At 46.6% G+C, this 22,837-nt stretch overlaps 2 protein-coding genes across 2 annotated transcripts; both read right to left on the bottom strand.

Annotated features, from left to right (window-relative positions):
• Positions 1-9,624: 9,624 nt before the first annotated feature.
• Positions 9,625-12,664, bottom strand: LOC136488327 (FT-interacting protein 4-like). The gene is made up of 2 exons (XM_066485299.1): positions 12,356-12,664; positions 9,625-12,309 (listed from the first exon to the last, which is right to left on the bottom strand). The coding sequence occupies exons 1-2, from the start codon at positions 12,662-12,664 to the stop codon at positions 9,625-9,627; spliced, it is 2,994 nt and encodes a 997-aa protein (XP_066341396.1).
• A 1,992-nt stretch (positions 12,665-14,656) lies between these two features.
• Positions 14,657-20,378, bottom strand: LOC136486438 (transmembrane 9 superfamily member 1). Its single transcript, XM_066483333.1, has 12 exons — positions 20,149-20,378; positions 18,627-18,819; positions 18,390-18,494; positions 18,253-18,270; positions 18,078-18,166; positions 17,735-17,887; positions 17,458-17,592; positions 16,836-17,002; positions 16,061-16,155; positions 15,544-15,917; positions 15,137-15,410; positions 14,657-15,041 (listed from the first exon to the last, which is right to left on the bottom strand). The coding sequence occupies exons 1-12, from the start codon at positions 20,236-20,238 to the stop codon at positions 14,974-14,976; spliced, it is 1,761 nt and encodes a 586-aa protein (XP_066339430.1). The 5' UTR covers positions 20,239-20,378; the 3' UTR covers positions 14,657-14,973.
• Positions 20,379-22,837: the final 2,459 nt, after the last annotated feature.

Genomic DNA, 22,837 nt, shown 5'->3' with positions numbered 1-22,837 from the left:
ATACATGCAGAATATCATATACACACAACACGAGTGCATCGACAGGTAGCTCCCCACACTGATACGAACAAAGGAAACAGATTGAGCGCGCATGGCAACAAGCCAACAACCACTGACCCACTGCACTCGAGAAGGAAACAGAGTCGTCGTCACGCACGCTACGCAGATGCAGAGCATGGGCTATGTATGTCGGCCGGTGCCTCATCAGTAGGAGCGGCGGCCGCAGGAGAGCACCCGCGCGGCGCGCGAGAGCAGGCCCGGCTTCTTCCCCCGGCGCGGCCCGACCACCATCCGCCGCCACAGCGCGCCCAGCGACGAGGACGGCTTCTTCTTGCTCCCGCGGCGGCGCGACCACGACCGGGGGGTCGACGAGCCCCGCGCCCGCTTCTTCTTCGTCGGCCACAGCGACGGCATGCTCACAGTCACAGACAGCGATCGGTTGTGACAACTGACGAGTCGCAACTCCCGCAGAGGAAACTAACCACGACGATGGCTGCGTGCGGTGTGCTTTAGCTTGGTCGAGCCGCGTGTGCCCGCGAGGCCTCCTTTTAAGAACCATGGCGACCTGGGCGGCCGCGTGTGCCCTCGCGCCACGCGTACGACGTCCTCAGGCCTTAGCCTCAGGGGCTGGGGCTGGCTGGCCAGCCCCCTCCCATGAGCACTGTAGCAGTGAACGAGCCAGCAGTACCACTCTTTCATGTAAACGAACCAACAATGATACGAACCAACCAACCGAACAAACTTATGATGCTGCTATTTGTTTTTCGTATCCGGGCGTGGCTGGCCGGTGCACGTGTGCCGCGCGCGCGTCGTCGTCGATCCGTTGAACATGCATGTTGATCCACTCTGTCCTTTCAGATGGATCCTTCCAGATCGATAATCCAAAGCCAAAATCCATGCTTGATTGATTGATCCATCCATGTGTCGTACTGTGCCCCGCACCCCCACCCCCCCCGGGCCCACACCTCGACACGTGTGCACTTGTGGACCACAGCGGCATTAGTGTACTTTTTCCAGCTTTTTTTTAACCTAATTAACTGGGGAGCTTTTTTTTTTTGAAACGGCAGGTATTTCAAAAGGAAGGGGTCTAACGAACAGAGCACAGCCACACAAAATAGATCTCAGTATTTTACAAGCCGGGCTGAAAAAAAAACCCGGTTACGAAAAAGTCCCACCCATGACTATTTCACAGACAGATTGGGCCTAATTTTTCGGGCCAGGCTCAAGCCAGGCCTGGGTTTAGGCGGGCCCCCATGTAGTGTAAAATAGAAAAAATCAGTCGCTCGAGCCGGACTCGGGCCAAAAAAAAATTATTCTGCAAAGCAGGATATGTGTCATGGCCCTAGTAAGGTTAGGGATGAAAATGGTATGGATATTTTCCGACCGTATTCGAAACCGAATCCGTTTAGAGGGGTTGAGATCTGTCCGTATCTGAGTCCGAATATCCAACATCTGATACCGTATCCGTATCCGAATACTCAAATCGCATATTTATGATGTCGATATCCAATCGTATTCTATCCGACACAGTTGACACTATCCGTATTCGAATCCGAATTCGGACAGAAATATGAAAACAAATGTAATATCGGTGATATCCGTCCGTATCTGATCCGTTTTCATCCCTAAGTAAGGTTGTTGACGAGCTAAGGCCTTGTTTAGTTTTTGGATGAAAAGTTTTGAGGTCACATCAGGTGTTACATGGGTGTCGCATATGGTGTTCGGATACTAATACAAAAACAAATTACAGAACCCGTCAGTAAACCGCGAGACGAATTTATTAAACCTAATTAATCCGCCATTAGCACATGCGTTACTGTAGCACTTTATTGTCAATTCATGGACTAATTAGGCTTAAAAGATTCGTCTCGCAAAGTAGTCGTAATATGTGTAATTAGTTACTTTTTAGTTTATATTTAATACTCCATACATATGTCCAAACATTCGATGAGATAGGGTATAACCTTTTTGGGAGAAACTAAGACCTAAAACCCATCGGGCTCAGACCGGGCCCATAGGCCGGGTCGTGTCTAAAAACACAAACAAGCACACTAGTACGAAAATAAAATAAAATACTACCTCCGTCCCTAAAAGAATGCAATACTAACATAGTTTCATATTTTAGTACTTAAGTTTAACCAATTATAAATAAAAAAATATTCATATTTATATTACCAAATAAATACAATCGAATTAATTACAAAATATATTTTTGTAATAAATTAATTTAAAAATATAATTATAAATATTATTCACTAAAAAAACTTGGTCAAACATGAATTTTTTTTTGACACGTAACTCATAGTTCATTCTTTTTGGGACGAGGGTTATATGGTCGGGGCATTCTTCTTTTCTTTTCAGGATGGAGGTTATACGGTCGTTGGAAGATTGAGATCAAAGTCTGAGGTATTTATATTTTGCGGAATATATAAGGCACGAGTTTAGATGTGCATATAGTAGCGGAGTACAATTGCACGTACGGTAGCAACAAACTAAAATGAAAATACATATATACGTATATATATAAACGAGCAGTCACTACGATACACAAACACTCATCACAAACAAGCTTGCTTGCATTGCATGGATCGATCCGCCGGCATCTGCCAGCAGCGCTCTCTCTCTCTCTCTGCACGCACCCGCCAACCAAATGTTGCAACAAGCTATCGATCGATATCGATCGGTCGATCAGTAGTAGGGGCGGCGCGTGCAGGTGAGCGTCCGCACCAGGCGCCGCCACAGCGCCCCCAGCGAGGTGCCCCGCCGCCGCGTCCGCACCGCCACCGCCGGCCCCCCTGCCGCCCTCTTCTTCCTCCGCCACGGCGTCAGCGACATCAGCGACGGCATGCTGCTGGCCTCCCGCGTTACTGTACGTGGACTATGATCTGCGAGCGGCGGTCGAACTTGAAATTGATTGGCTCGTGTGATTACAACACTGAAGATCGAGATCGATCGTCGGATCGGATGGAGATGACTGTGACTTAGGTCTGTGCTGTGCGTGCATTGCAGATCGAGGCTTCCTTTTAAACCTCGCGCCGGCCGGCACCCTCGCCGCGTGCTCGTCGCCGGGCGCGGGCGGGCCGGGCTGCCGGCTCGCCGACGCGTGTGCACGCGTGGACGAGTGGCCGAGTACGCTAGTAGCCTCTCGGCGGTAGGACGTGGGTGTCCGCGTCATCAGAGGTCAACCATGCCCGGCCCGTCCATCTTGCGTTGAAAGTGAATGTAACGAACAAAGATTTGGAAACTGATCGATCTTTTTGGATTATATACAAAGGAAAAGACAATTGTTCACTGAAACAGTCTACTACCAAAGAGACCTGGCTCTTCGTAATGCTAACTGCTTATACTAACTGACTGCTAATCATCTCCCTCTGTTAATAAGATCACCGAGTAAAAAGAGGTGTATCTTAGGAACCGACACCGTTTTGTACCACTTGCATGCCTCGTCATATGACCCCGCCCGGACGCTTCCAGAAGCGAGCGAACTCATGCTCCGTTGCGCCTCCGATCCGTGCATGCATGCGCTGTCTGATGAAGCCCGGCGGCGTATATGGCACGTGTGCGCACATCCAAAAACTCTTTCCATGCTCAGCCTGTCACGCAGACAGTAAACGATTGTGGATTATTTACTGCTGACTAGTTTGGTGTGAGAAAAAAATATTATTTCAGCTTATAATCCACGATCATATACGAGCAAGCGAACAGACTGCAAAAAATAAATACAACTATACATCAGTCAAACTAATTTGAGTGTGACTAAGATTATATAATAAATAATATTAAAATTTATGTCAACAACTAAACTTATAAAAAAAATATATTTTATAACAAATTCAATAATATTTATTTTGTATCATAGGTGTAATTATTAACATTTTTTATAACCAAAGTCAGATGCCCGAGCTTTCGAATCCGACTAAAACAAAGAAAATAAGGACAGTTTTTTCTGAAAATTGCTCAGCTATATACTATAACTTGTTACGCGTGATAGATATATCGTATACTTATGAGCATCTTCAAAAGTCTTTCTAAATCTCACTCTCTAAATTATTATTTGAAGAGTCATTTGTATAAAAATCGTTTTCTATATCTTTTCACTCTCCAATAATTTTTCTATATCTCATGCGCACTCTAGAAAGTCATTCTCGTCTTCTATTTTTGGCTAACGAAAAATCCGGAAGAGAAGGTGACTATATTTAGATGACCATTTAGAGAAGCTATTGGAGGGTAGTTTTTCACCAAAATCTCTATTCCTAATATTTAGGAGGGATATGAAGAGTCTCTTAGAGATGCTCTAAACATAATACTAATCCAATCATCATGTGACGTTTACTCTCTTGTGCTACAAGCCTACAACCTTCTGCACTTGTTTAGTGTGTTTTTGAGGTTTGTAGTTTTTACTCCTCAGTCTCAAAATAAGTCTACCTCTTGCATTTCAAAGAGTCAACCAATCTCAGCTTTGTTTAGGTTTAAAGAAAAATAGTATCTACCTTTGTGTCGGTGTTTTGTAAATCGGACTAGTAAATTTATACGATTGTCGCGCTGCTCTATGAAGACGATGGTAGCATTTAAAAGACACGAGGATTTATACTGGTTCAGGCCGGAGCCCTACGTCCAGTCTCAGAGATGATCGAGTGCGTGTTCCTCGCTTGAATATTCTGAAGTTCTTACAATGGGGGTGCAAGAATGGTGGAAGAGATAGAAGAGCTAGAGCTAGGAGATGAACTGCCTGAAGGGAAGCTTCAGGAGTCCAAAGGTTGTGAAGAATGAGAGAATCTCTGAGAATGGTGCCCTGGCTATCCTTATATAGAGTTCGGGACCAGGGCATGTACAAAGAATAAGGTTCTCCCGATTGAGGGATCGTGAGCCTAAAGGAGGGGCCAAGCTAACTTGACTTTGCAAGCTACGCCGTCTTGTGGTGCACATCCGGACGAGGTTGTCGTCACGGTCTTGTGGCCACGTGACGACAAGGTGTGGCATGGTGCTACTGTGCCGGTCGTGGTGGCACTATAGGCATGATGGTGGTTTGCCAGCCATCCTGCGCGACGTGGTCTCCGTCATGGCCTTCGTCATCGTCTCCTGATTTCCTAGGGGCGTCGTACAATAGTTGGTAGCCGCCCCTAGGTCGTCGACCGCCGAGTTGCCTTGGGGAGTGTGCTCCCGTCGGTTTGGATGGCCTCTAAGTCAAGGGCTCCGTCGTGGATCTCATCATGTAGTGGGTAAAATCGTACATATGTCCCGTTGGACCGTATTTGGACGGCAGGCCTCCATACTAGTAGTCACCGCCGTGCGGTATTGTCTTGTCTGTGCGGCATGGCGCAGGGATGGTGTTTGACCGGACTGAGGTGATCGCTATCCCCTTGGTCCTTACAGGGTCAGTGCGGTGTGTCCACTCTTGTCAGAGCGGGCACGCTTAGTTAGGCTCGACCTCTCCCCGTTCCTCCTAGTGGTCGAGATGTCGGAGAGGTCGTGAGTCTCTTGTGCGTCGTACGGCTAAGGCGGAAGGGAGGGGTCGTGGCTGACCCTGGCCTTGGCGTCTGGCCGGGTCTGTTTGGCTTAGCTGGGCCTCGATCGTTTGGGCTTTTCGCTAGCTGATGTCGTATCGTGGGCCGCTCGGCCTGCTGACTAATCGATGCCTTGAGACACCCGGGGATCATAACCTCGACAGTAGCCCCCGAGCATTTTTGCGATCACGAGATGCGTGCGTGTTGAGTGTGGGTTCGTAGTCGTGGCTTGTTCGAGCTTCGTCGCTCGACCCCTTGCGGGCTGGTGCATTCAATGCGGTAGGTGGCCGTTACGTTCCACTCCGTTAGGATGCCCTGATGATGTGGTATGCGACTGCTGAGCCCTGCCGTGTCAGTGTGCTGCGTATCGGGGCTCGTCTACCTCTCGCATTTCAAAGAGTCAACCAACCTCAGCTTTGTTTAGGTTTAAAGAGAAATAGTATCTACCTTTGTGTCTCTAAATAGGTTTATTACAAAAATATACGACGTGATTAATTTAGTGATGCTTATATCTTGTATTATAAATATTAATATTTTTTATATATTATATATTTTAGTCAAAGTTGAGATTGTTTGGTTATTTTCTTCTAAAATAAAAGATGGAGACTTACGTTGAGACGGATGGAGTATTAAGCACTCCCTTCTTTTTTAACCTCATGATCAGTAGGTCTCCTGCTGCTCTTTTTTTTTAGAAAAGAAAAAGGAAAGAAAAAACTACAACAAGGTATAGCCATCTGCTATGATTTTCTACTTACAACCAACCCTTGAGCGATATCTAAGTAGGAGCATTTCCAAAAAAAAAAAAGGAATAATGGAGTTCATCTGTGTTCTATGTATCCATTGACGAGTGTGGGTGAAACTTTGACATCATTTTCTGGAATATGTTACTGATCATATCTACGATACTAAATATATACGCTGACACCGCATCCGCTTCAAATTATAAGACATCTAGATTTTGTAGATACATTGCTTTGCTACACATTTAGATACGCACTACTCTAGATATATAATAAAAGAAATATATATAGAAAAATCAAAACATATAGTAGAACATGATTTATTAAAAAAATCATTATTAACACATTATATTTTATGATTTTGATAAAAATTTTAAAAAATTATCTTAGGACAGAATAACATTTATTTTTTGGAACAGATGGACAGAGTTGTATAGAAGTTGAGGCTGCTGACCTTATCAATAGCATAAAGTTGACTCTCGAAAAAGTAGCATAAAGTTGACTAAAAATCCTGTTCGGCTGGTATTAAAGTCGGCTGATAAGTCGACTGAAGCTGATTTGTTGTGAGAGAAAAATACTATAGATTCTAGCTGATAAGTCGGCTGATAAGTTTAAACGAACGGGTCTACACGTACCAATCGGGCAGACGGGAGTATACACTCACTCCAGTACGTGTAGCAGATGCCGATCATCGTCCAGTGAACAACACACTTCACTGACTCCACGGTCTGGTCGTGGGCGGTCGCTGCTGCAGCGCCTAGCTATCGTCGCCTATACGCCTCCTATACACTACTCGGAGTAAACGCTCGGGACATCCCGCAATTTCTCCCGATATGCCCACGACCACGATGGAGTAACTTTGAGCGGCAACGGTCAAGACTGAAATTTCCGTGTGATTTTAGGCTGTTCCCGTCTTCCCGAGTGTTCTGGGCAGAACTCCGCTTAGGCAAGTCTCAGTGGGGATATATTTCATAGTCCTGTTATACTCCCTCCGTCCTAAAACAACACTTATTTTATGATAGAGAGAGTACGGCTCTAAAACACTATTAGTCCAGGGGCTTAGATCTGAAACAACACATGACAACTCACACTAACCAGGACCCATCGTGTATCATCTTTGCTAAACTTGCACAATAGTCATACAAGAGACATCAACCCAAAGCTTTCAAGCATCGCCACCTACACTGCTATCCTAGACCCCACTAGAAAGAGAAACATGACATGTCATTATTACCGAGCTTTGATTGCCGGCGAACCACCACTGCACGGCCTTGTCAAAGATCCTATACTTGTAGTAGACGAGCAGCGCTAACGTCTTATGTTCACTAACATCCACAAGGCAACATGGGATTTCCCAGGCGACGCCTCCAAGAAGGATAGGACGCTGAGCGAAAAGAACACATCAGCTTAACATTCTTACACTACTACAAAAAAATTAACCGAGGCATTTCACTTTGGGGCTCGGAGGCGGGCGGGCTGGTTACCCGCCTCCATTATTCGGTGGCAGGCAGCCTGCCCAGCAACCGCCTCGATTAATCATTAACCGAGGCGGGGCAATCTAATGTGCCCGCCTCAGTTAATATAGATTAACCGAGACGGTCATCCTAAGGCAACCACCTCGGTTAATCATTTACCAAGGCGGGCAACCTAGGCGGGCATTGTGACACAACCGCCTCGCTAAATCAGGCCCAGCCTGATAGCCCACACCAGCCCATTATCCTCTCCAATATATAAACGAAATCTTCAGAAACCCTAACTATCTCCCTCACCCCTTCCCTCAGCCGCACAGTGCACTCTCCTTCACCCCTCCCGTCAACCGCACTCTCCCGCGCTCCTCCCCTCGTTCTCTCTACAACGCAACCGCGCTCCTCCCCGGGCATCTCTCCTCTCCCTCAGGTGCGGCAGCCTCCTCCTCCTCCTCCTCCGGCGGGCGCGCGTGGTTGCCTCCTCCTCCTTCGGCGGGGGCGCCCCTCCTCCCCTCTGGCACGACGGCCCTCTCCCCTCCATCTCTCCCTCAGGCGACGTGGGCGAAGAGGCCGGATCCGGCGGCGGGCAGGCCAGATCCGGTGGCGGGGAGGACGAATTCGGGCTCCTCCTCGCCCTCACCGCCGAATCCGGGAGCGGGCGAGGCGGCGGCGGCGCGGGCAACGCAGGCGGCACAGGCGAGCGGCGACGGTGGCACTCTCCCCATGGCGGCGCTCCTCCCCCTCCAACTCCGGTAGCGGCGTGGAGGCTGGATCCGGCCTCCCCACGGCGGCGCTCCTCCCCCTACTCTGGTGGCGGCGTGGAGGGCAAATCCAGTGGTGTGGAGGCCGGATCTGGCCTCCCCACGGCGGCGCTCTTCCCCCTCCATCTCTACATCAACTCCGGCGGCGGCGTGGGCCTCCCTGTGGCGGCGCTCCTTCTCCCCGCGGTGGCGCTCCAACTCCGGCATCAGCTCCCTAGCGGCGGATCCAGCAAGCGACGGCGGTGGCGGCATGTGGACGGGCTTAGTGGGCCCGTGGATGGGCTTGCTGGGCTCGTCCACGGGCTTTCTTATTTTTTTTGTTTTTTATTTGATTAACCGAGGCAGACGGCCAACCGTCTCGGTTAAGGCCAGGATTAACCGTGACCTTTCGACCGAGGTGGTTGGCTTGCCCGCCTCGGTTAAATTTTGTGTAGTAGTGTTACCTGCTACACTACAAAGTACTCTCGTCGCTGTCCAAAAGTATAATGGATATGTGTCTGTCCTACGTTAAGCTATTCTAAGTTCAAATTTAACCAAATTTATCGATAAAAACATTAACATCTATCACATCCCACCATCCTCGACTGGTGGAGAGTGGTGAGCGATTTGGAGCGGAACCGACATGCGCGGTGGAGACACCCTTTCCACCCTGGTAGCTTGGGAGCTGTGGAAAGAGAGGAATGCAAGATGCTTCCTATTGTCTCAACTACTCGCTATGATCAAATTCGAAACGGCGCAGTGGGTAGAGGTCGACGCTACCAATTTAGGTTGTCTTCTCTTAGGAGTAATAGCTTATGGAATTAGTAGACACTAGGGCGGTTCAAAGCTGAGTTGTAAATCCTCTAACCCTCTAGGGCGCTCTAACAGCGCGTCGTTGTATGTCCAAAACTCTCTACGTTAAGTCAAAAGATGTGCAAGTATTTGAGGAAAAAAACTATCACGTCCAAGATATAAATCATGAAACTAAATTTTAACTAATTATTTATGCTAATTTATGCTAATTTGTTCTTTTTCTATATAATCTCTAAGTTAAACTTAGTACAGTTTGACTTATATAGAGGGAGCTTGTGATACAACCGCGTAGAACAAACAGCCGTCATGACGTCAGTGTAGTAGAACAGCTGTAGAAGTGTACGTCCACGGTCCATCACAATCACAGCATGACATCGGCATTGGACGGCAACCGCCGGAAGAAGCTCATCAGCGCCGACGGCTCCTTCCGCCGCAGCAGCGGATGCCTCATCACGTAGACCCCGGTGAAAGACACCAGCGCCTTGAACGGCACCGCGTAGCTAACGACGGTGAGCGCGGCCACCGCCACGAGCGCGATCACCGTGGCGCGGCCGTCCCTCCACTCCAGCACCGCGTGCACGCGCTCTCCCTTCGAGGCGACGTCACCGATGAACCCCTGGATGTGAGCGGCCGTTTCCCGGAGTCGCAAGTACCACTGGAGGAGTACCTCCGGCAGGGTCCCCGACGGCAACCCGGCGTCGAACTCCTCCTCGAACATGGCCTGGGGAACGCCGTCGCTGTAGTGCTCCATCTGCGCCGGCTGCGCCGGCCGCCGCCAGAAGTTCCACACGCCAACGGCGAAAAGGTAGAGGAAGAAGGTCGGAAGGATGAGCTTGGGCATCCACGCCAGCACGAGGAACACGACCAGGACGAGGACGGTGGTGACCGGGTTGTCCCAGTCGCGGACGCCCCGGAACCAGCGCGCGAACGCGGCGAGCGGGGCCAGCACGTCGCGCAGGCGCGCGCAAGCGGCGAGGGACCTGCGCATGCTGTACGCGTAGCCCTTCGCCACGTCGGACCTCGGGTGCGCGGACGGGTCGCGGAGGAGGTAGTGCACGGCGCCCGGGAGTAGCGGCGGCTCGGCGCGCGCCAGGCGGGACGCGACGACGTCGGCGGCGTGCCTCCGGAGCCTCGGGAGGAGGTGCGTCGGGATCGGCTTCGCGAAGTGCTGCTTCGGCAGCGCCGGCCGGAGGTACAGAGACATCATGTTGAGCCACGCCGTGTGCGTGAACCGGACGGCGAGGTGGAGCTCGCCGCACCGGAGGAGCCCGGTGGGGTGCACCACGAACAGGGAGTACGGCTGCTCGTACGTGCGGCCTGACGCCAGCGTGGATACGCGGATGCGGACTTTGCCCAGCGGCGCGTCGGTGCCGCCGCGCCGCGAGGCCTCGGCGGAGGAGAGCTGGCTGTTGTCGAAGACGGCGACGGTGAGCACGGTGCAGGGGTCGAACACGTCGAACGTGAACTGCTCCTGCCAGCTCGGCGAGGCCGTGTCGAGGAGCGTGCGTGTCCGGATCCACTTCTGCCCGTACTTTGCGACGCAGTAGGCGTCGACAGTCCCCCGCCCGCCGTTCGGGCGCTTCGTTGACCGGAGGCCGGTTGCTCGCAGGACGGCGAGCTCGAGGACACCGATGGCCTGCGATCGGAGCGGCCGCGCCGATGGCTGGAAGTCGCTGGCGTACGACGTGACCTCGTCGAGGACGTGGTACGCCGCATCGTAGTAGACGCGCAGCTGTATCTTGCTCCTGAACTCGTGCCGCCGTCCTGATCTGTCCCGGGCATCATCGCCACCACCGCCACCGCCGTCGGACGAACGTGGCAGCTCGAGGTCGTGCCATGACGGCGCCGGCGGCTTGAACTTCTTCTTGTCGAACTGCTGCACCTTGATGCTTCCTTTGGGGAATGTGACCTCGCCCAGCAGCTCGTGCCGCTGCGGCGAGGCGATGTCAATGACGGCGATCTCCAGGGGCTCGTCGAACGGCCACGCCGCGACGAGGAAGAAGTCCTCGTCCCACTTGGCGCTCGGCGACGCCCGCGTGTCCCACCTCTGCGCCCCGAGCTGCACCCTCGCGAGCACGCTCATCCGCGACAGGCGGCTGCGGTCAGGGTGGACCAAGTCTTGCGCGGCGATGACGTGGCACCGGAGGTAGCACAGCCGTGGCGCGAAGTAGCACTTCGTCTGGGTGGTGGCCACGGCGGCCGGTGCCAGGTCGTGCGCGCCGGCGTGCAGTGCGCCGGCGAAGGCCTCGTCGGACTGCGACCCCTTCCAGGCGGCGACCATGACCTCGCCGCCTGTCCACTGGCCCTTGGCGCCCTTGAGCCTGTACCATTGAGGCGCCAGAGGGCGGTTAGGAGGAGCCAAGCTTGGGAGCTCGAGGATGTTCAGGGCAGCTCTGCCGACGATGCTGTCCCACACGATGAGGTTCTTGTCCTTGACGATCACCTCCACGCTGTCCGCCTGCAGCTGATCCTTGGAGAAGGCGAACACCTGGTTCCACTCGGGCTCATGGTTCCTGACAAGATGACGTGTCACCGCCGAGTAGTTGCCCACCCGGACCTCCACGTACGGGTCGGTGCCGGAGAGGCCCCTGCCGCGCACTACGTTGACGTACAGGAACTCCAGCTTGTCAACCATGAGGTACTCCGCCGCCTTGGCGTCGTCGGCGGTGGCAGGCGCCGCAGCCTTCTTGGTGGCCTTTGGGGCTGCGGTGGGCGGTGGCATGGACGGCGGTGGTGGTGGCGGGAAGATCAGTGATCCGGTGCTGGACTGCGTTGGGATGGAGTTGAAGACATGCACCGGCGGCGGCTCTTGCACCGGTTCTTTCTTCTTCTTTTTCTTCTTGATCACCATTGCAGGAGACGACTGCGTGCTCGCGCCTCCGATCACTGTCTCTGGGCCGCCGGCCATGGAGGCGGTGTCGTTGAAGGTACTTGTGGCATACGTGGTAGAGTAGGCATTCCCCGCCAGCGCAGCGGCGGCGGCGCTGGGAGTGGCCGGCGGGCCGTACGGCGCCAGGTAGAGTCGGAGCGCCACCTCGCCACGCGCCTGGGACGAAGAAGCTGGGCTTGTCGAGTGGGCAGCGCAGGAGGACGGCCTCCTCAGCGGACGGCGCGACGGCCGCGCCGAACAGGCGGACGCGGCCGAGGCAGCTCTTGCGGCCCGAGGCGCGCCGGTGGTAGACCCCGACGTCGATGGAACGGTCCGACAGCCGGCCGCCGCGGCCGGCGACGGTCGCGTCGATTACGAACACGACCGTCTCGTTCCACGTCGGGTTGGCCTCGCCGGGCCTGACGCCGGTCGCGTGGCGCTGGCCGCCGAACGCGACCTGCACCAACGGGGTCACGCGGCCGCGCCTCGCCGGCAGGTCGTGCGCGCCGACGACCTCGACCACCAGCTTCATGCTGTAGCGCACGACGACAGTAGCCTCGAAGCGTTCGGTCTGATGTCGAATGTTACCTACTTCTGCATGTGGTTCACGGAAATGCAGAATGCTTCAGACTTGCAGAGTCTACGCATATATGGCTTCCGGGTCAATCCTAGCTACGTCATGTTGCGGTTAGGGTTCATAGCATGATTAGGGAGGGTATCATTTTCTGGTGCAAATTGATCGTGCAATTGTAACCCATTGGCTAAACATATACTTGTGTATGGCCCATGTTGGCTAGATTGGGAAATGGCGATGATGACACAGGCGAATAGAAAGGAAGCTATAACCAAGTACAGGCTGAACCAAGAAACCCAATTGATGATATAGAAACAATAAGGAGATTTAATCCGAATCTGGTGTTTCACTTATGCAATGCTAAATCAAGTCTTGTGACCGACCAGGTCACCACCCATTGGTCTACACTTGCCCGTGTGTGTGTGTGTGTGTTGTAAGCAATGCATGCATCATTTTGGGTTGTGACGTTGCTGACGGTATAGTACAATGCAACGATGATATTTGCCCAACTTTGTTTTACTCCGAGTTCCTAAGCACAATCATTCGGTCCTTTTTGTATTAGCAAGCTAGTACGTAGTCTCTTGGTTACAAATTACAAGTCTTGTTCCAAAATATATGTAAACATAATGTATATCCAGGTGTATGGCAGAAACTATGTACTTGAAAAACAGAAAAACAAAATGACTTATAACTTGAAATACAGCCAGACGGAGTAGTTACTACCAAGCTTAAGCGTTTGCTGCACTGACTTGTCCACACATGACAAACATGTTTTTTTTCCCTTAATATAAAAAAATAGTGAGACTATTCTTGTGTAGTTGTGTTTGGTTTTCAAGTTTGGGCCGACAATGTCTCACATTCCAAATGACCTCACCCTCACTGGATTAAGCTCTCCATACATTAGCTCATCGTTCATAAATAAATAAACCCAGGCAGGGGCGCAAACCAGGGATGCTGCTGCAAGTAATCTTCAAGGGCTACAAAAGATTCATGTGGAACACAACAGAAACATATAAACACATCATTGACTGAAATACACTCATATGCCCTGGTCTTCCAAAAGAAACATTATCTTTGCTTGCCGCAATGGATTTCTTGCGTACATCCTACATGGACGATCAATTCCGCGAGCGACATCATTGAGAACCCCGATTAGTTCCAAGACAATTGCGCAAGATAACATTGACACATCATAAGAAATGGTTGGGAAGGAGTATATCCCCATTTTCTCTACACTGATGATTACCAGCAAGTTGATTACTAAGTTACTAACCTTATGAACTTGACATCTGTTATACACTACAGCAGCACCTGACTTTAAAAAAAATCCCAAAACGATCGACAATTAAATGAATGGCAATTCTATGGCTCCCTAAAGCACTGTTCCAGTAGCGGATGTGCAAAGTGGGAAACGTGCTACCAAAGGTATTTTTCAGAATTCAGTGTGGAAACACGCTACAAAAGTATTGCGGGTGTAGTGGATGCTGCTGTGATTCTAAGACAAGAGTTCCTATCCAACACGTCGAAGCTCCTGCCCTTTAGTCTCAAACAAGTTGGGGATAGGCTAGAAATGAAACACCATGCATTAGTGATATACTCCATAGTAATAACAAGTCCAATTCATAGATCATGGCCTGGACAGGAGAAATTTTAAGTAGTGTTTCTGACAGTGGAAGAAAAAGGATGATCCCTGCAAAAGTGCACGTCATAAATTCTGCCCCACAAACGGTCAAACTAGACAAATATAGGTCTACAATGGTCATTATGCCTAGAATTCTGCAAGCCAACCAATGGAGCTGAAACAGGCATGTGCTGAAGTCTACTTCAAATCTTCAATATACTCTCAAGTGCAACAAAAAAACAAATCAAACACATTAAGAACATATACTTAATATATTAGCCTACTTGTGCTACAAAGGGGGGTGGGGTATAAAAACTGGATGTGGCAACTCATAAGAGAGGCGAATCTAGCCCACTGGAATCTGCACTGCGGTGATATTCATCAATGTACTCCTACAACTGACCAAGAGAGGCCACACAAAAAGAACCTACATGTACTTTCCAGTACTCTGACTAATTCCCCAACTAATAGGTATACATTTATCAGGGCAGTTCCACACTTCCATGGAGGAAGATAGGCCAAAAAAAGATGAAAAGAGTAACCGAAGGGAGAGCGACCTCCTGTGTAGTTTCAAAAGTTAATCAGAAGCTCAGGGTATTACTCTGCACCATACTGTGACAAGACATGCCAACAGCCTCGACCAAGTTTAGTCGCATTTGATATTTCTGTAGATTCTCCTCACAAATAGGGTGGAGCCCAAATATCCAACAGCACCTACATACATAGAAAGTAGTTTGAAAACAGTTTGAAAACTATTATGAGGATCTATGTAAGCTTGAAATGAAATGAAAAATAGTTTGAAAACTCACCACAAAGTATTCCCAATCCAAGACAGAACATCAAGGTGTAACCAAAGTAGAAGCTTGTCTGGAAAAAGCCTGACATCTTTGTCTTCACATGATAATAGTATATAGAGTATAGATATACATACAAGGCGGTAGATGCAGCAGAGAAGAATGATGTCCATTGCCAATGATAGTTCTCAGCATTCAACAAGAAATAAGTACCCACAATAGTGACACATATGGTGACTATTATGAGGATGACAAAGACCAGCAACATGAAACCATAGACGTAGTACACCTGCCAAGGCACCAAAAGAAAGAAACTTTGCTTCTGTAACTAAGAAAGTAGTGCAGATCATTCTAAATGCTGGTGATTGGAACTTTAGTACTTCCAATTGGTGGAACATTCAGCAATATATTGTTTTCTTTACCTTGTAGTTCCAGAAGGAAGTGAATACGAAGTACATCTCAATGAAGATGCTGCCGAAGGGGAGAAGCCCACCCATCAATGAAATAACAGAAGGTGTAAGGTACCACTTCTTCTCAGGAATAGGGCGTGGGATCGTTTTCACACGACAAGGGTTGTTGGGAGCACCACTCCAATTTCTACCAACTACAGTCCCCAATAGAACCAACGGGAAGGAGATGAAAGCCCAAAGAACAAACATAACAACCATTGTGCCAAATGGTATAGCTGCTAATGATCGGTAGAAGATAGCAATAGTGTTTAACACCAATCCAATCGAGAAACACAAGAATGGAAAAAGTGATGCTGTAAGGATCATAGCCTTTATCCAGTTTTTGCCTGCCATATTATGTAGTGCATTCAGTGAGGTGAAGAACAAGGTAACAGGAAATTTTCAAATTCAAGAATCTATTTATTGGAACAAAATAACATGGGTATGCAAAACAGAGGACTTTTGAATAAAAAAATGTGCCGAATCATACCACCATTCCTTGAATAGAGGCCACCACTAACATATCCAGAGATGAAAGATGTAAGAGCATAGCACACAATAAAGGTTGTGATGATAGCTCCTCGCCTGGTGAATAGAACAAAGTATTTTAGTTAGGGGCTTGAGCAAAAATGTTAATGCATACTCATACAAGGATGAACAATATCCTTGTTGATTAAAACTGAAGTCTGTACAAGTGCAACGCATGAGAGGTTGTGATGATGGCTTCATATATCTGATAGATAGAGCATATATGCTGATCTCTAAGAATAGTTTTGCATCTACATTATTGATGTACTCACACATAATGTTTAAAGCAGGATTCTAGTAATTTCTATCTTACAAACTTTCCATGCTCTCCAAGTCGGAATTGCATGGGTTGTAAATTCTGGGTTGCTTGCTCATTCACATCACATCTCATTGAGCACTATTCCAGATGTCAATAGAGGGATTTTGCCAAAGGTATTCCCAGATTATGCAAAAGCAACTATTTTATCTAAACATCCTACATCGGTCATATATCAAAATCAGAGATTACTAACCTACCAAAGAAATCAAATTGCACCATATCATTTCGTCTAAAGAAAGAGGTGATTTTTTAAGCATAAAACAAGAACGCCCTTTGAAAGCTAAGACATTCTTATTCATAATTTTCAGGTTCAGATAAATATATTGATTAGCCAAAAAAACACTTTCATCAATTAAACACCTGGATTTTGCACATCCAAGGAAGAAAAAAGGAGATAAAAAGATGGTTATGAGCTTACCCAACATATAACATGCCAACAATGGCCAACACAATCACAAGCAGGATAAGAGCTGCCAGCTGAGTGCCAATACCAACAAGGGAAGAAAGAAACACCAGGCTGTGAGGAGGTCGGAACACATCACCATGGACAAGCTTCCACCCAGATTCCTCATTAACATCTCGCTCCTGAAAAAGGAAACCCATATCTTAACCCTGAACAATCCATCGAGTCACAGAAAAACTTGTTACTTGCAACTTGTATGATTCAATTAAATTTTAGGTAAATTGATTTGTTGTTTCTTTCAGAAATATTACATTGCTGGCATGAAAATGACAGATGGATTTTTCTATAATAATCTCATAATGATTGGCTAAAAGATTTTTCTATTTTAGAAATATCATATGATATAGATAAAATCAATTGAGAAAACATTAACAAGCTGTTTGGTTCTACAGCAGGTAACGCAAACGAAAATAATTTAAGCCTGCGAACGTTACCGGCTGCAGATACAAATGAACTAATTTTGATTAAATTTGCGTTACTGTACACGTTACCAAACAGCACCTAAGTTACATTAGCAGGCAAAATGAGAAATATATAAGTATATTGACGTGCTACAGATTCCTGGTTCAGAACTTACAAGTGATTCCAGATCGTCATCTTCACGAGCGTATTTTGCATAATCATTTCTTAGTGTCCTCATCAATATCATTGACACTAAACCAGTCAAGAAAATAACCATCATGAATGAATTGAAGATGGAGAACCAATGAATCTGAACATGGAAAAAAAAATAGTCACCCATCTTGTAATTACTCAGACAGAAAGCAATGTCCCGCCTTTGTTAGAGTCAAGGAAAGAAGACCAAAGTGTCCTTTTGAAACTGGTATGTTGTCTCTTGTGCAAGCAAGAATTACCTGGTGTTCAAAGAACGGGTAGTCTAAGTAAACCTCGAAACGCCGTGCAAATGCCACATTTGTTTGCACCCACTTCACTGAATAAGTCATATCCAACTTTTTACCAGCTTCAAGAAGCTTAGGTGACTCTTGCGTTAGATTCACATGAATTATCTACAGAGGAAATTGAATTAGCCAACATATTGGTCTCAGCTAACTCCGCCTATGTTGTCTCAACATAGCAGGTCCCAAGCCCTGGTAAAGGACGAGGGTTGTGATAGGCGTGGCGAGCCAACGTTAAATCTAGCCATTCTAATGGAGATTGGTCTCAGCTAATCCTTTTAAGGTTATATACAACACATACCCTGTTACCATTGTATTTAACAACAATGTTCTTATGAGTGTAAAGGTAGTGCTTGTTCTCATTGTTTTTGTCAGTCTCCCCAACAAAACCTGCTCAGAGGGAACTGGCTCCATTATTTCAAAAGAAAATATAAAGAATTTGTGCAACAGAAATGGTCAGGTATAGAACCACCTACCCCACAATGGCAGATCATCTAGGTTATTGAACCACGGTAAGCATTGGAGCAAAATGTGGACACAAAGAATGTCAGAAACAAGATAAAGCGTCCAAAAACTGTGGATCAGAATAAAACTAAATGAGGATTTTCCATACCTATGAAAAGTTCAAACCAATATGAGTTTTCAATGGCATTAGCAAATTGCTGAACCTTTTGAGCATCAAGTTCAATTGTGCAAATGGCCCCCTTGTCCACATTTTCTAAACAAAAGAAACAATCAAATGAAAAGGCCAATGAAATAAATCAATTCAGTCACAGGAACAAACATGCATCAATGCATGGTCCAAGAAATAAACAAACTTCAGGAGGATGTCAAGAGAAGGCAAGCATACTTATGAACTTTATATCGATCTGACTATCAATCAGCTCATTTCCACCAAGGACCTCTCCGAGACCACCCCATTTATGCGCAGGGTTTTCAGATGGTTGACAAAATGGGAGACTGTAATAGTTGTACGTCTCTTGAGGGTTATTGTAAGGCCCAACCTTGTTTACCCATAGCTTAACAGGTTCTTCTGTTTTATACTGCACATAAGAAAAATAATTAGAAGCTCCAATGCTTCAGTAGATGAAGGCATTCTTATCATAGTTAAATTCAGTGCAGGTAAATTTTGAAAAGACAGCAACATGTAAGCTGGTTCTGGTTGTAGGAAACAAGTTTTCTGAATATTGTAGCATCAAGGATAACAGTGAAAGATATAGAAGCATAGCGATCATGATGACTAAATGTTTAATTTGAAACAGCCCCAACCATATTCAGGAAAAAGAACTCTGATATTTCTTAAGCCCAGGGATTCAATCTTCTAATCACTAATCATCAGAGACGTAGATATTTCATGGACTTTAACAAAGAGCAGCGCTTCTAGTCAGAAACAAAAGGGTAAGCAGTCTAACTAGGACTTTCATAATCCACATATTGTTTTACCTTACTAATCACAAGTTTCTGTCTAATGACATCAAAGCCTGACTTTACATCACAGAGTAACACTCACCATACAGATCAGAAGACACTCAAAGTAATTATTCTGACAGGTCTAAATGCAGTTACACTCAGCATGAAACTTAAATAATAATGTCCAAAACAGAACTGCTACCCCCAGGATATTGCTGCAAGGACCTGCCACTGTGCTAAAGCTCAACCCTTCTTAGCCAACTGTGAGTAATCTACTCCAGAATTTTAACGAAAAAAATGAAGAATGAAGATGTCTTCGTCTTTGAACCATCAAGTCAAATGCCACTACAGCATGCTCAACTAGTATTTTCCACGATGGAATCCCCACACGATAACTACCGAATTAAAGTGTATGTAGCATAACAATTATAAGCCCGCGATGAAATGCATGCATTGCGCCCTTTCGAAAACATGGCATGCACCATCTAATAAGCAAGACCAAGAAAACATGCATGCAATTGTAAGCGAAGCGATGTCCCCTATGCTTATTTAATCTTACACGAGGCCTACTACAATGACACAACTAGAACCAGCTGTTTCTCAACGAGAATGGTAACACTATCTGAAAGTTTATTGCATGCAAAGAAAAAGGAACAAACTTTTGTCCGAATGCGGCTATCACAATTTCTTGCCCACACCCCCCCATAGCAACCAGGATCAAAACAACCAGCTTCTGAAACAGCACTCAAACCGTTGTCTCGCTCATCTCATCATGACTCCAAATCAGTAAGCACCCAGAATTTCGCACCACGGAGCTACAGACCAAAGCCGTCCCCTGGTACTAAGCACGCGGTCCCCCAGCGGCCCAGCGGCCCGCTACGCCTAGATCCGGCGCGGCGCGGCGCCTCGACGGATCCAGCCAAGGGAGTGTTCGGATCTAGGGTTGGGATGAAGGGGGGCACCTTGTGGTCGGCCTCCGAGGCGTACGCGAGGGGCGAGTGAGCGACGGCGAGGAGGACGGCCGCGAGGAGGAGCACGCCGCGGCGGAGCATCTCGTCGGCGGCGAGATCTGCGCGGAGGGAGGCGGCCGCGGGCGTGCGGGGGGTGTCTCAGTCTCGAACGAGCACGAGCTGCCTCATACGCAGGAGGTGGTAGGCAGAGAGAGGTTTTCCGCACAAGCCCTTGTAAAATGTTGTACTGTGTGCGAGAATGTTAAGCTATGAGAAGAGAGTAATCACGGGGCAAACGTGAGAAAAAATCTTGACAAAACCGTGTAAATGCATCATAGGCATCCTTCTTCCTGTGTGCTGAAGCCTGAAGGTACGTCAAAACAGTGAAGAGATTGTTACTCCTTCATTTTTTTTGTGTGTGTGAACACTCCTTCCATTTTTTTATATGTTATCTTAAGGGAATATTTATATCTTTAACTATACATTTCCAAAAAATTATATGAGTTAATGGTATAATATTTATATTTTTAAATTTGCTACGAGAAATACTTCTATAAATATAATTCATAGAATTGTATATTGTGAAACTATAAGGATTTTTCAAATATATGATCAAAGATAGTTGATGGGGAACAAAACTAATGTGACATGTGAACCGAGAGAGTATTACCCCATTTATTTACAAAACACAAACCATTTACTCATGAGTCAACTTTGTGTTGATAATATTTTTTAAAAAAATATATAACATCTATTTTTTCTGAATAATCTTTTTCATTAGATCGGCCATGTATTGATATTTTATTGGAAAAAGTCTACTTAACCCCCCACTTTTCATACATGGTCTACTTCACTCCCCAACTATGAAACCGTCTGTTTTACCCCCTGAACTTTCTAAAACCGTTTATTTTACCCCCGAGTGGTTTTCAGCGGCGGTTTACTACAGTAATAGCGGTCTGCTACAGTAACATCGTGTTTGCTACAGTGACGTTGGTTTTGAACTTTCTTTTTTATTTATTTTCGGTGAATTTTTGAATAATCATAGTAAATCATAAAATAAAAAATCTAATTTTATTGGACTCCACATGAGTAGATCTATACAGTGAATGTATAATACGGTATGCTTTAGTACAAATTTTTTACTATAGCCTTAGATTAATTGGAAAATCTAATTTTGTCTGTAATTAATTGGAATAATTCATAGCTGCAGCTTCTATGGTACAATTATAGTGAAATTTTTATGGTACGCTAATTATTGTATGCTTGAAATATAGTAAAAATTTCATACTCATTGGACTATGTATAACTTAGTTATAGATAAATTCTAATTAATTAAAGACAAAATTGGATTTTCCGATTAATCTAAAGCTACAAAAAAAATTGTACTAAAGCATACCGTATTATATATTCACTGTGTAGATCTACTCATGTGGAGTCTAATAAAATTAGATTTTTCATTTTATGATTTTTCAAAAATTCACCGAAAATAAATAGAAAAGGAAATTCAAAACAGCCGCTGTTACTGTAGCAGACCCGCTGTTACTGTATCAAAACCGCCGCTGAAAACCGTCCAAGGGGTAAAATAGACGGTTTTAGAAAGTTCAGGGGGGTAAAACAGACGGTTTCATAGTTGGTGGGTGAAGTAGACCAAGTATGAAAGGTGGGGAGTTAAGTAGACTTTTTCCATATTTTATTTATTTGCCATACTACGGATGGTAATATCAAAAGTATAGTTAGAGGTGCGCGAACTCACAAATTTATGCGATCTGAAGTGGTCGATGATTTAATAAGTAAGGCAGTAAGTCAGAGTGAAAAAAATTATGAGCAACAATACATAAAAGGGCTCTTTATCACCATAATTATTTTTGTGCATATCTTTCTTTTTTTATTACGTAAAAAGTTTATGCGTCTTTGTATTAAAATAGAAAAATTGTTCGATACAACACACCTTAACGGCACCCTAGAGAGTCAATAAAATTTCTTATGCAACGATCCTCTAAAATAGTTTGATACATAAAAGATCTCTTGTGTGGCCAACATGTCGCGTATTTGGCCAAGCATGTGACGGTCGAGGTTTAGCATAATTTTTACTCTATTCGTTCTAAATTGTAAGATGTTATAACTTTTTCTCAATACATTTCTTTAGTTATGTATTAAGCTATAATGCATATTGAAAGCATCTAGGCCCCTAGTTGGATTTCGGTGATTAATGTCAATACAAGATTACTATGACTAACGTGTGTTTTGCAGAGGCAATTAAGTTAGGTCATGGTAATGGAGATCGATTGGGCAATCGAGGTTGTCATGCCCCTACGATGGAAATCGTTTCGGTTTTCAAAGGATGGACGACAAGGTTAAGGATAACTAGTTCTAAGTGTCGATTGGAGTTGGAGAGACACTTAGAGTAGTTTAGGACTTTGTTTTTTCCTTTGGCCGTACTATGAAGGGGGGTATGAACGGGTAGCTTGACCTAGTTGAGTCTAGTGAGTTAGGTGTGGTGCACACTTGTTAAAACTAGCTCTAGGTAGCTCCTATGAATGCCTAAGATCCTTTGGAGCAAACTTCATTCACATATGTTCGAAAGTTGAAAGTGAATGGAGGGTCAAACACTGACCGGACGCTGGCTCCGGTGCGACCGGACGCTGGCCGCAGGGTCCGGTCAGTTCGTTTGACTGAGGTGGTTAAGTCTGTTGTGACCGGA

This window comes from Miscanthus floridulus, chromosome 10, assembly GCF_019320115.1.
Source record: "Miscanthus floridulus cultivar M001 chromosome 10, ASM1932011v1, whole genome shotgun sequence".
NCBI classification, from domain to species: Eukaryota; Viridiplantae; Streptophyta; class Magnoliopsida; order Poales; family Poaceae; genus Miscanthus; species Miscanthus floridulus.
The sequence above is the reverse complement of the archived record's forward strand: the minus strand, read 5'-3'. Positions and strand labels throughout refer to the sequence as shown.

Excerpts from the sequence above, each read along its gene's own strand:
- LOC136488327 (XM_066485299.1), bottom strand. The coding sequence starts at position 12,664 with ATGAAGCTGGTGGTCGAGGTCGTCGGCGCGCACGACCTGCCGGCGAGG. Across the intron at positions 12,310-12,355 it reads CGCCGTCCGCTGAGGAGGCC|GCGCGTGGCGAGGTGGCGCT; the intron begins GTCCTCCTGCGC and ends TCTTCGTCCCAG.
- LOC136486438 (XM_066483333.1), bottom strand. The coding sequence starts at position 20,238 with ATGCTCCGCCGCGGCGTGCTCCTCCTCGCGGCCGTCCTCCTCGCCGTC. Across the intron at positions 17,003-17,457 it reads ATGACGATCTGGAATCACTT|GAGCGAGATGTTAATGAGGA; the intron begins GTAAGTTCTGAA and ends TTCCTTTTTCAG. Across the intron at positions 16,156-16,835 it reads GTTGGCATGTTATATGTTGG|GCGAGGAGCTATCATCACAA; the intron begins GTAAGCTCATAA and ends TCTATTCACCAG.